General features: G+C 40.4%; 1 protein-coding gene across 4 annotated transcripts in view; it reads left to right on the top strand.

Annotated features, from left to right (window-relative positions):
• WARS2 (tryptophanyl tRNA synthetase 2, mitochondrial) overlaps nucleotides 1–12,559 on the top strand; it is an 89,766-nt gene extending 77,207 nt beyond the window's left edge. For 3 of the 4 annotated variants that reach the window (XM_079919489.1, XM_079919491.1, XM_079919490.1), the window contains exons 5-6: nucleotides 7,067–7,185; nucleotides 8,789–12,559. In XM_079919489.1, the coding sequence (XP_079775615.1) occupies nucleotides 7,067–7,185; nucleotides 8,789–9,237 (568 nt within the window). In that variant the 3' untranslated portion in view covers nucleotides 9,238–12,559. The remainder of the gene's footprint in view (nucleotides 1–7,066; nucleotides 7,186–8,788) is intronic. The other variant, XR_013828015.1, reaches the window with a different exon arrangement.
• Nucleotides 12,560–13,908: the final 1,349 nt, after the last annotated feature.

Genomic DNA, 13,908 nt, shown 5'->3' with positions numbered 1-13,908 from the left:
TGGAACCATTTTGACATGTGGAAATATTCATTTTGATGTGCTTAAAGTGTATTGATTATGGTAATTGTTTTTTCTGTGTTAGTTGCAGTCCATTGTGATTTCCTATGGGCTACTGTAATTGCTTTTTAACCTGCCCTGTTGGCTAATTTGGTTTGGGGGAGTCAAGGTAACCTCTGCGTGTCAGCCTCACTATAATTACAAGACAGGAGTGCAAAGTCCAGTCAAAGGACAGGAATTTAGGAAGGTGGGCGTGTGCACGTACATCTCAGAGAGGAGCACGTACAGGGTTGTGGACAGGAGGGAAACATAAAAAGGAACATTTTTGTTTTCGCCACTTGTCAAGCCAGTGACTTTCTTCTCCAGGCTGTGTGGAAGAGAGCACTGGACATGGCCTAACAATCATTTTGTAGAATTTCCTAAATTTATTTACTGACCTTAGAAGAAGAGAAACTACTTTCTGATCCTTTGTCATGGTCCCTGGATTTTCCCTTTGCCTTCATTATCCTGTCTCTGTTTTCCTTAAATTAAAAGACTCCTTAGAATTCCTATAACATACCATTTATATTTGGGTATAACCTAATCAGATATATAAACTATCAGTTTGAAATATTTCTTCTTCCCAAATCAGGATTGCTGCCCAGGTCTGTGACTGTCTCTGGGATTTTATGTTGATATTTATGTTCGTGGTATGAGTCAGCTATCAAAAAGGAAAATGGTCCTGGTTTGAAAAAGGCCACAAGGTACCTCACATCAAGGTCCCTAATATACCTTTCTTGTATCATTTTGTCCTTCATGGTATCAGATATTAATGACTATATGTTATAGCCAGTGTTGATTGAGCTCTTACTATCAAGTATTGTGCTATGCTTGGTTAGCTCATCTAATCTTTGAAACAACAGTAAGAGGTACACACCATTCTGATCCTCATTTTGTAGAGGAAATGGAGGCTTAGGAACAGTAAGACACTTGGCTATGGTAACTCGCTAGTAGCTGTTGGAGCTATGATTTAGATTCAGTCTGATCATAAGCTGATTTTATTATAATTTTTCTCTTGGTATATAACTATATACATTATACTTACTTCCTCTTAAGATCATTCATTTATTTTTTTTTTTTTTTTTTTTTTTGCGGTACGCGGGCCTCTCTCTGCTGTGGCCCCTCCCGTTGCGGAGCACAGGCTCCGGACGCGCAGGCTCAGCGGCCATGGCTCACGGGCCCAGCCGCTCCGCGGCATGTGGGATCTTCCCAGACCCGGGCACGATCCCATGTCCCCTGCATCGGCAGGCAGACTCTCAACCACTGCGCCACCAGGGAAGCCCAAAATCATTCATTTATTGAAGAAATATTTGTTGAGTTTCTCGTACCTACCAGGCAAATCTAGTAGGCGTTGGAAATAGATTGAAAAGCAAGACAAGTTCTCAAAAAGCTTATTTGATAGCAGGAGAGAAAATAACATACAATTAAATAAACAAACAAATGAAGTAAAATAATTAGACTAGGGTTAATACTATAAAGAAAATAAATAAGATACTGTGAAAAAGAATAAGAGGGGGAAGCCAACTGTGGAGGTGGTAGTTAGGGATGTCTTCTCCAAAGAGGTGATATTTAAGCTTAGACCTGAAATCAAGGCAACAATAGGCAGGATTTAAGGGAGGAACATTCTGGTAGGATAGAAGAGCAATATGTTCAATAGATCCAGCTCCCTGCCTTAAACACTTGAATTGTAAACTTTCCAGGATACACCATTTTGTTTTCTGTCTTCTGTAGACCTATAGGGTCTAGTAGTAGGAGAGTCAATGGTCTCTCACAGGTTCATTTCAATGTTCTACTATAATTTAAGCATTCTCTATTCAACAGGAAAAAATTAAAAATCACTGCTACTGTTTCTGTTCTTTTTAACATATTGGTGCATTTCCTCCAAACCAGTTTTTGAAGTTAACATTCCGTGTTTGCACACTGTCTACCAGGCACCAAACTGTGAGCTTTGCATGCATTATTTTACTCACTCATCAAGCAACCCCATGAGTAGGAACTTATTATTAGTCAGCTTTAAAAATGAAACAGATTTAGGTTGAATACCTCTCCCAGGAACACGCAACTGGTGAGTGGCAGAGCGGGAATCTGACCCCAGAACTGCCTGACAGCAGAGCGCCCCCTCTAACCGCTATGGCCTCTCCTTTATCTGAATGTACATTATATGTATTTTCCAAAAAGCTTGCATCCTGGGTTTTTGTTTTTTTTTTTTTGGCTTATATTTTCCCACATCATTAAATGTTTTCTGTTTTTATTGATTTTAATGTCTTCTTTGTTTTCTGCCTTTTGCTATATAGATTGTGTTTTTTTTGCTTTTATGTATTCCAATGGTTTGGAAGGTGTGCTTTCTGTTTTTAATTCTAGCAGTGACCATCTTTAAACAAAGACCACCCAAATGAGAAAACAGCCTTTCAGAACTTGTCACAGCAAGAGACTCAGCCACCATCACTTGTGTTCCGCAGGCAAGCAGGGGAGTACAGAGGCCTTATAGGAAAGAAAGTCTTCAGGGATGCTCTGTTTAGAGGTTGTTGCCACGGGGAAGCTGGAGGCTGACTAACTAGAAACGAGGCATCTTATGTGATTGGTTTGGGAAGCATATTTGACTTTCTCTGGTTGGTCCTGAGTTGGACAAAGCTAGGACAAAGAACTGGGACGTTGGCAGTCATTGACCAAGTCTTGACCATGCTGGGCCCATTGCTGCAGAGACTGTGGCTTGGCCTCCTGAGCTAGTTGCTCCAGAGGTTTTGGGTCAGTTTTTTTGGCCATATAATGTCTGGCCATTGTCCATTTCTATGCCAGTTTCTCTCTTTTCAAAAATGTGTTTTTGAATCTTTTGCTGATCATTCCAAATAAAAATGTTATCATGATATCATGTGGTAAGATGGGTTATTAATCACACTTGTAGATCCTCAGTCAATACTCACACTTCGTTTTGATTTTGTAAACTAACCTGGGATTTTCAATAGATTGTTGTTATTTAAATGGCTTGATTTTAGACTACATCATTTTCTATTTCAAATTGTAACCAAAATTTAGACTTTATGTTTTTTAGTCTTTACAGCCAGTCCTTATACCTTGGCATCTCCATTTCTGAGTTCTTTAGTCTGTAGATTTGCTTCAAATTTTTTTCCAGTCCTTTACATGCCTGAGAATTTCTTTCTGTTCAGCTTGCCTCATCAGTAAAATGGGATTAAGTACAATAACAATACATTAAAAGTGCTTAAGAAAGTGTACAGCATATAGGAAGTGTTCAGTAGCTATTAGCTACTTTATTATCATCATCATCATTATTATTATAGTTCACATATAAAACACAGCTTGGCTAGGTTTTTAATACTTTTTTCTCACAACCCTATAAACATTGTTCCATTGTATTATCAACTTGATTTCTCTTATTTTTGTCTTTATTTTCTGACTGTGGCCTATAGGATTTTTTTCTTTACCTTGTCATTTAAAATTTCTTCTGGTTGTGTTTTGGTGTGATTCTCCAGTGTTTTTTTCCTGAAACTTGTTGAGTTCCTTCGATACTCAGTTTTGTTTGCTTACTTGTTTATTCTTAGTTCAGTAAATCCTCCTTCTGTCTGAGGTTATTGCTTCGTTCAGATGATCTTGATGTCTTCCTGAGGAGGACCATAATCTTAGATCAGAGCATGGTCCTCCAACCTGTCATTTGCTCATCACACTTCTTTTTTTCCTCTTGCTCTGAGTTCCTGAAGAGCCTCAAGTTTCTTATCCATGTCACTGCTATGACCTGTCCTTAGGATTCTGCTCCTACTTCTCCCATTTCTTCTATTATGTGTTTGGTTTTATTTCATCATTTCACTTTCCCTTCATTTTATTGTTTTCTGTCACCACCTATGTTTTTCTCCTTTTGTGATTTCTTGCTCATGTCTCATAACAGCCATGCATTTTTTAATCCTATTGAGGTTACCCAGCAATTTTCTTTAAAAAACAAGACAGAACTAGGGGCTTCCCTGGTGGCGCAGTGGTTGAGAGTCCGCCTGCCGATGCAGTGGACACGGGTTCGTGCCCCGGTCCGGGAGGATCCTCCATGCCGCGGAGCGGCTGGGCCCGTGAGCCATGGCCGCTGGGCCTGCGCGTCCAGAGCCTGTGCTCTGCAACGGGAGAGGCCACAGCAGTGAGAGGCCCGCGTACCGCAAAAAAAAAAAAAAAAAAAAAAACAAGACAGAACTGTTTCTTGTAAAAGTGCTTTTCAAATGTTTGACCTTCCTCAGGGTCTGAAGGGTAAAGTTCCCCTTCCTTTGTTCCATGATATTTTTCATAGGCCCTGTTATTGGGGCCTTTTACTTGTCTGTTTGATCAATTGATTTTTATGTGTTGGGTTTTTAAAATCCATATTGGAACAAGAAAACTATATTCAAATAGTGTCTGCCCATAGACAAAATCTATGAAAGGCCCTTGTGTCCACCTTCTGTCTACCTGGACGCTAGTTGAATTCGCTGCTCAGAATTCAACAGGAGAGCAGAATAGTGCACTGTGCACCTAGCGCAATTGTTTGTGTTGCTCAACTAAGCAACACAACAATACTATCTAAGGTTAGTATTTCTGCCTTAGATTTTCTCCTACTCCTGTCTGCCTGGCTCTTTCATTCTCTGAGCAGATGTATCACATGAAAAAGAATAGTCACCAGGATACACTGCTACCAGGTCTCATCCTGCTTCATTCTCTCACCTTCAGCACTTTACTTTTTAATTCTTTCACAAAGAAGCCTTTTAGGAGGCTTCCCTGGTGGCGCAGTGGTTGAGAGTCCGCCTGCCGATGCAGGGAACACAGGTTCGTGCCCCGGTCTGGGAAGATCCCACATGCCGCGGAGCAGCTGGGCCCGTGAGCCTGCGCATCCGGAGATTGTGCTCCGCAGGGGAGAGGCCACAACAATGAAAGGCCCGCGTACCGCAAAAAAACAAACAAAAAAAAGAAAGTCAATGAAAAAGAAGCCTTTTAGTTTGATGCAGTCCCATTTGTTTATTTTTGCTTTTGTTGTCCTTGCCTGTGTCCTTGCCAGATCCAAAATAAATATCCCTAAGACGAATGTAAAGAAGATCACCACCTATGTTTTCTTCTAGGAATTTTATGGTTTCAAGTCTTTAATCCCATTTTGAGTTAATTTTTGTATATGGTGTAAGTTACTGGTCCAGTTTCATTCTTTTGCACGTAGCCTTCCATTTTTCCCAACACCATTTATTGAGGAGAGTTTTTTTTCTCAGTTGTATATTCTTGCCTCCTTTGTCATAGATTAATTAACTGTACATGCATGTGTTTATTTCTGGGCTCTCTATTCTGTTCCATTGATCTGTGTGTCTGTTTTTCTGCCAGTATAATCTGCTTTGATGGTTGTAGCTTTGTAGTATAGCTTTAAATCAGGGATAAAGTAGCTAGTCTTTATGATAGTCAAAACTATCTTCACTTCCTCATGCTCTACACAACTATTTTCAATAAACCAGTAGCTTGTGGACAGTAATTCACAAGGAAAATAATATCTCTTCCAGTTTTTCAAGGACCACTAATTAACCACAAGGCTAGGAGGTTCTCTGTATAACAAAGTACCATAGTTTTCTAGCAGTTTTTCTTTTCTGTGGTTGTTTTGAAAAGTTGCTATTCTACTCATATGTACAATTGTCATTTAAATATTCAAGTTTACTTTAAGACTGCTGCTTTCACAGGCAGAATATTAAACTTCCTTGATCAAGATACTACAGCACTTTATTAACTATACTATCAAATGTCAACTCCCAGCCAAACATTAAATACTTAAAGTCACCTGCCTCCTTCCCCACTAATATTTCAGTATAACATTTTCCCCATCAAGACTTCTCTATAATGGTTAATTCTTCCCTTGTTTGATGTACCTCGTCATGATCCAACACTGCAATCTTTATATATGGGACTAAACTAATTATAAATAAAGTCCTTATATGTTGATAATTTTCATTTTACATCTTCATTTTTTTTTTCTTTTTTTTTTGCGGTACGCGGGCCTCTCACCGTTGGGGCCTCTCCCCTGCGGAGCACAATCTCCGGATGCGCAGGCTCAGCGGCCATGGCTCACGGGCCCAGCCGCTCTGTGGCATGTGGGATCCTCCCGGACCGGGGCACAAACCTGCGTCCCCTGCATCGGCAGGCAGACTCCCAACCACTGCGCCACCAGGGAAGCCCCATCTTCATTTTTTAATAAAATAAAATATTGCAGCTAAAATCAAGGTCTCCTTTGTTCCTTTCCCCAGACCCATTCTCTTTCCTTCTTTAGAGGCAGCTATGATCATGAATTTGTAGAGGAGCTTCCAGTATGTTTTTATACTTATGTATGCATCTATAAACAATATATAATATTGTCATATGTACTTTTAAGATAAATGTTCATGTACCCTACACGTCTTCTGCGACTTGCTTTTTTTCATTCAACATTGTTTTGGAGATCCATCAACATTGTACTAATAGATATTGTTCATTTAAGTTCCCTGCAGTATATTAATTGTTCTGTGATTACAATTTACTTGAAAACGAAAGAGCATATTCCAAAAAGATCTTGAGTTACTCGCTGTGTGACAGGGAAGGAAAACTCTTGCCCCAAGAGCTTTCTGCCATCTTTGATGTGAAGAGTGGGCTGGAGTGTCTTTCAAGTGTGAGTGCAAGCTCTGAAGTAAAAAGCATCTGGTCAAAGCTAGGATAATATGTGCTAACTGGGTGAGGGAAAGAGGAGTGGTTTAAAATACACTTATGCTTGGAACATATGCTATATAAGATACCATTCGTCCCTCCCAGCAAGATCCTGTCACCCTGCTGTTGAAGGCTGTATTCTTCTGCTGTGGAAGAAACAGAACTAGAGTAGACAAATGTCTCCTTGCCATTTGTCTGATACACAGATAAAGACTTGGGTCTCAACACTCCCTCCGTAGCTGGTGAACATTTGTTGAACATGAGCAGTGAAATAGGCATGGGAAATGCATCTGCTTGCAATATCATTTTAGTATAAGCAGGAGCCTTGCTGAGTTTCTCTGTCTGTCTTTTATTAAAGGTCCACACACGTTCCTGTTGGGGAGGATCAAGTCCAGCACATGGAGCTAGTTCAGGATCTAGCACAGGGGTTTAACAAGAAGTACGGGGAGTTCTTCCCAGTACCCAGGTCCATTCTGAGTAAGTAACAAACATACGATTTTTCAATCAGGATGCATTTTGAAGAGAGGATTGGATAACGGACTGAGAAGCTTGGAACTTTCTTGGGACTAAACTTGGCTTCGTCGTGCACAGATTTCAGGATTTATAATGAGAATCCCATCTTTTTCTGTAATGTAGGACTAGTAGACCTCATTGGATTATTGACTAAAATAACCAAAAGTTTGAAAAGTATGGGAGAGACTAGAAACTACAAATAATCATTTTCATTATAGAGTATCATATATATATATATATATACACACACATATATATATATGTGTGTATATATATAAACATATCTCATTGGTAGAGCAGGTATCTTTCCCTATTTCATAGATGAGTAAACTAAGGATTGGCAAGCCTGACTTTGTATCCAAGTCGCGTATCTAGCTGGTGGCAAAGCTGGGCCCTACATTGAGCTCTTCCGGTTCCAAAGCCAGCTGACCTTGCCTTCTCTATTCACAGTAGAACAAAAGTCATAAGAGTGAGAACTGCTGGATCATAATCTAGATAAAACAAGAGGGCATTGATCATCCTCGCACTTTGCCTTCTTAAATACACAACTGAGATAGAATGTACAATCTACCTACTGAATCCAAAACCTCATCTGCTTGCAAGGCTATGCTAGTCTGGAATCTTCTCAAGAGAAAAAGCTGTAAATCTCTATCAACATTTTGGTAGCAGTGTAAACTTGTGGCAGGGGCGGAGATCACTGAACCTAAGCTCTGCCCATCTTTATTAAGGTGGCTGCATTTTAAAGAATATAACACGTGCCTAGTGTCAATTTAGAAGCATAAGGTGGATATAAATTACTAAGTTATTCCAACAGTTCACACAAATAAATTCAGGGCACCCCATGCATTGAAATCAACCTTCTTTTAGCAACGAGGACTATTTTAATGCTTTGGCTAATTGTTATTTTACCTATTTCAACTTTATATGTTTCTGTAATAGCCATAAATTAGGCAATTATTAATAACACAGGTTTTGTGAAGCACAGCTTAACATCTTGATTCTATCAGAGCAATAAACAAGTCACTTCTGTCACTCTTGCGTGTGTGTGTGTGTGTGTGTGTGTGTGTGTGTGTGTGTGTGTTGGTAATTACTTATATAATCATGGGTAAAGACATGGAAGGATGCCGCAGGTTGTGAAAACTGGCATGGGGGTAGGAAGGGCAGTGGTTGTGGGCAGGGGGTGATTAGCCAATAAGGAAGAGCAGAGAAGAAGGAAATAGACAATACTTTTTTTAATAGGTATGCACAGCAAAAACAGTATGATTGATACAATTTCATTTGTGTAAGATTATATGTTTTTATGTTTATATATGCATTAACAGATGCATGAAAATATGATCAAAATATTAACATTTTATTACACATTTCAGACACCTTTACTTTCATGCTTATAGAAATTGCTAATTTATTACAATGAGTATAATCAGATAAAAATAATAAAGTTATTTGGTGTTCTTGGCACTTTTTAAGATCTAGACACTGACATTCCTATTGGTGTTTACTCTTTTGTTTTGTTTTTTTGTTTGATTTTTGTTTCTCGTACGTGTGTGTTGGTGTTTTTACCTAGCATCAATGAAGAAGGTAAAATCCCTGCGTGATCCGTCTGCCAAGATGTCAAAATCAGACCCTGATAAACTGGCCACTGTCAGAATAACAGACAGCCCGGAGGAGATAGTGCAGAAGTTCCGCAAGGCTGTGACGGACTTCACCTCGGAGGTCACCTATGAGCCAGCCAGCCGAGGGGGCGTGTCCAACCTGGTGGCCATCCATGCAGCAGTGACAGGGCTCCCTGTGGAGGAGGTGGTCTGCCGCAGCGCTGGCATCGACACCGCTCGCTACAAGCTAGTGGTGGCAGATGCTGTGATTGAGAAATTTGCTCCAATTAAGAGGGAAATTGAAAAACTGAAGACGAACAAGGACCACTTAGAGAAGGTTTTACAAGCTGGGTCAGCAAAAGCCAAAGAATTAGCATATCCCGTGTGCCAGGAGGTGAAGAAATTGGTGGGGTTTCTATAGGAAGTTTCAACGAGTCACAAAAAGTCTTTTCTATCTTGTGGTCCACGCACTCCTATTAAGGCAGCTTTCCTCGCAAGGGAACGATTATAGTTTGGGGACACACAATTTGGTATACCTGATCATTGGCTTCATCTGATGAATAATGATTTGTAGCCTTCAAATAGAGCAATGTTCTAAATCCCATCAGCGAAATTCTGTGGGGAAAAAAAAGAGCAAACAAAGAAGGCATAGCTATCTGAATCCTCAATTATGTGAGGCACACTCGGCCTCATTTATTCACACAAATGTGATTGAGGTAAGTAGCAATTTGGCAAGTGGGTGTTTCATTTGTGTCTCTCTCTGAAGTCCTTACTGTCACAGGTGCTCACTTCATCTATCCCACCCCTTTTAAAAAGTAATATGTAGACGTTTTAGGCTTATAATCCTTGGGATGCCATTTGAACCAATTTGTGTTCAGATCTCCTAAAAATAGGTTGATGATTATCATTCATTTGTCACTGAGATGGTACCTGCTTTATTGTGTTTAATCTATTTATTTCCCAAGAGACCACACTGACTATTCTAGCAAGTGTTATTTGGGTTTTTTGCTTGTTTTTTAAATTCAGAGGTACATGGTATGACCTTCTGAGAAGGTTGCATTATTTCAGCTTGATTTATTTATTGTACAAAAGCCCGAGTCCATACATTATGTTCTTAATAAGTACTTCCTTGCATTTGTCTCTCAGTGTAATATCACCAACCCACTGTGAAATCTAGAGGAGAGGAATTGCCGTTTTACACCTGAGGAGCATGAAGCTTAGAGAGTACAATTAGCTTGTACAGTATCTCTCCGTGAGTAAGAAGCAAATCCAGGATCAAAACCATTACTCCTTATTCCTAAGAATAGTGCTTTTTTCGTCAGTACAGAAGTCAGAAGTCACAGAAGCCAGCATGTTTGAGACTACAAGCATTCTTGTTTTGAAAGTGGGTACTGGAAACATAAGACCTGAACTACTGACACTGTTTATATCAGCAAGTCAACCACTAGCTGCCAGCTTTAAACCTGGATTCAGCCAACCTTGGTCACATTTGTTACTCAGAATCCCCAAGGCCGGTCCCAGGTCCTGTCTCCTATGCTTGTTTCAGAGACACTTCAAAGTATATTCTGCCCGACTGCAAGAGTAGTTGGCCTGACAAGTCAGATTTTCCCAGTGAGCGGGAGCTTCTCATCTTACCTTTACCTCAGCCTAAGTAGTAGCAAGTCACTCTAAAAACTACCTTCTCCGCACATCCCTTTCCCACACCTGAAAGCGGAAATGATCATTGTGACTCAGCGCACCACGGCCTGATTGATTTTGTAACAGAAATTACTTGTAAGTTTTTTGCCAATTGTCACCATTTATATATGAGTGACGAGCATGTTGGGCAAAGAATTTTTCCTCGTTTCCTAAGAGAAGAAAGTAGAGTGGTCCTTTTATCAGAACAGATGGAAATACACCTAACACTGCATCCCAGAATCCAAATTAAAAGACCCTTTTTGGATCTCTTCTTGGAATGGGTTGTCTAGAGTGGGCTCTGAGGAGCCTCTTTGGCATTATTTTCTGCAAGCCTCTTTTTTTGTTGTTGTTTGGTTGGTTTTTTCCTTTCAAAGAAACCCTAGTATGAATACTGGAAAATGACTAAATTAAAGGTGGATCTATCAAACTGTCCGTGTGTTTTCTTTACCCCCTTGCCACACCTTTCATCCAAAGAACTAAAGGCACCATGGAAAGAATCTCAGAGGAGGAAAACTAGATGACGTGTGGTAACTTCTAAGGAGCAAATCCCTGTACAGAAGAGGTTGGGCTTGTGAGAATCCTGTTGTTGTATGAAAGTGACCTGAGGACTCATCAAGTCTAATACCCAAGTCCATAATGACTGAGAGAGGTGTCCCTTGATCTCAGGAAGCTGATAAAAGAGCCAAGGCTAGAACCTAGATTTGTTTTTACACCCTTCCACTTGCCATTTACAGGACTCAGCACAATCTTCTTATCGAGATGAAAAACTGGAGAGAAATCCAACTCGTGACTTACCCTCTAGGTGATTTTAATTGTTTTTTTCTGTATGTTTTGTGGAGAGTTGAAATGAAAAACACCTAGATGGTGGTAATAATGCTCAGGTAACTTGGTGCTCTGTAGCTCCACCTACTGACAAACCATACTTCAAACCCACCTTGACAGACTGTCACTCAAAATACAATGGAGGTATCTTGCCCGTTGTAGGTGCCTCACAAACATCTATCAAAATAATGTCAGAACAGGGGCTAGAGAGTCCTAATGAAGTATGGATTTTTTGGTAAGAAACCTTCTTGATGCAGACCATAAAAATGCTCATCATAAAACAATAACTAACACCTGAGTCCTCACTAGGTCTCAGGCACCATTACTCAATATCTTATAACAGTGTTTTTCAAAGTGTGGTCTCCAGACCAGCAACATGAGCATCACCTGGGAACTCATTAAGGATGCAGATTCTCTGGCTCTACCCCAGACCTACTGAAGCAAAACTTTGCAGATGAACCCAGCAATCCATTTTAACAGCCGTCCAGGTAATTCTAATGCATGCTAAATTTAAAGAACCACTGCTTTTATATATATTCTCTCATTTAGTCCTCATAACACAATAAAGTGAAAATATTATCAATCTCATGTTATTAAGGATGAAACCAAAGCTGCGGGGGTGGTGAGTAATTTGCCTAAGATAGTTCAGCTTCCAAGAGCTAGTCAGGTCGTCTGATCCAGAGTCCCACTAGGCCACAGTGGCTCCTGCACAATGTCTCCTGCTGTATGTGGGGTAATATGCTCTGAAGCTGCACTGTCCAGTATGGTATATGCCCATTTAAATTTGAATTAATTAAAACTAAATTAAAAACTCATTTCCTCAGCAGCACTTTCAAGTGCCCAGTGGCCTCAATAGCTATTGACTAGCGTATTGGACAGTACAGATGAGAGTATTTCAATCATCACAAATGTCTCTTGGACACTGCTGCTTTAAGGCATTCAGCTTATTGATTTTGCTTATAATAGGTCAAGCACATACAGTTGAGGAATCTCCCTGGAGAATTCTTTTTTTTTTTTTTTTTTGCGGTACGCGGGCCTCTCACTGTTGTGACCTCTCCCATTGCGGAGCACAGGCTCCGGACACGCAGGCTCAGCGGCCACGGCTCACGGGCCCAGCCGCTCCGCGGCATGTGGGATCTTCCCAGACCGGGGCACGAACCCATGTCCCCTGCATCGGCAGGCGGACTCGCAACCACTGCGCCACCAGGGAAGCCCTCCCTGGAGAATTCTTCAACTGGAGAATTTATGAAGGTAGTAAAAGGATTAGTTGAGAATGACAGACCTTATGGTTTCCCAAATTTAGTATCTATAGTTTCTTAGATAATAAGAGCACATATTACATACTTGCTATATGCCAGGTACTTTGTGTGTTTATATGTGATATTTACTATTTATATCATAAGATAGAAACTATTAGTGCTATTTCTTCAAAAAAGTAAAGAAAGACTCAGTAACTTGCCTAAAGACACACGTTATTATTAGTCTGTAGTTTCTCCTAGTTAGGAACCCAGTGGTATCTTAACTATAAGTGTGCCCAAGGAAATGGTGTGCCCCTTCTTGACTAGTCTAGATTCTGTTCCTCTCCTTCATGTCCCATTGTCTTAGCCCTCACATCTCCCTCCCTGCCTTCTGTCTTCCTTCAATGCTCTTATAATTATTCCCCCAAAGGTCTTGTTTCGTGCACACAGCACAGTCTTTAGGCTGCTTTCTCCCAGGCTTTGTTTCCTGCGGTTCACTCTGTCCAGCACTGTGTGCCTGTGTTACTAGGTAATGGGACTGTGCCATGGGATAGCGCTTGGTCTCCTCTTTAACATGATGACTGTGTCTGTTCTCATCGACTCTGTGTTTTCCCTGTGTGACCAACATTCTCTTTTCACTCTGTCAGCTGGAGGGGACTTTTGAAATATTTTTGGCTGGGAAGAGTCAATTCCTCTCTAAAATTGAGCTGAAAACAGATTGCCTATTGCTAGCACGTAACATTTTCAAACACCCCCCCTAGACAGACAAGCTAGAGGCTTCACCGTTAATCACTTAAGCCCTCATATGTTAACTTTCAACAGTTCTGTTATATTGGCTAGGCTGGGATTATCTTATTTCTCTAGGAAGGAAACTGGGGCTCAGAGCATTAGTGACTTATCCTCAGATATGTAATTCAGCATTATGACAAAAGTTTATGTAGGGCCTGCCTTGTGAAAAGCACAGGGGAAATGCAATATGCCTGTAACTTAGAGGAGAACACACAAGAGATACTAGCTAGCACATGTTGGTTGAGCACAGGAATGAGCACTTAACCAAGATGTTTAGGGAAGGAATAAGACAGATATAGGATAGGAGAAAGGGCTTTCTCCTATCCTAGGACACAGAAACATGAAATTTGCATTTAGGGCGAAGCAAATCCATACAGTATGTGAACAAATTGAGAATGGAAATATTAGATTGAACCATATGAAATTGTCAGTATTTGATTAGTACCTTTCTACCAACAAAGCTGGTCGTTCCATGTGGATCCACCCGATGTATCCAATGGACAAGCATTTTGTGGAGTACCTGTTTTGCAGGCACCATCTAAACACCAAGAATTAGAAATGAGACA

Source organism: Stenella coeruleoalba, assembly GCF_951394435.1.
Source record: "Stenella coeruleoalba genome assembly, chromosome: 1".
Lineage (NCBI taxonomy): Eukaryota > Metazoa > Chordata > Mammalia > Artiodactyla > Delphinidae > Stenella > Stenella coeruleoalba.
This window is presented reverse-complemented; position numbering and strand designations above follow the sequence as displayed.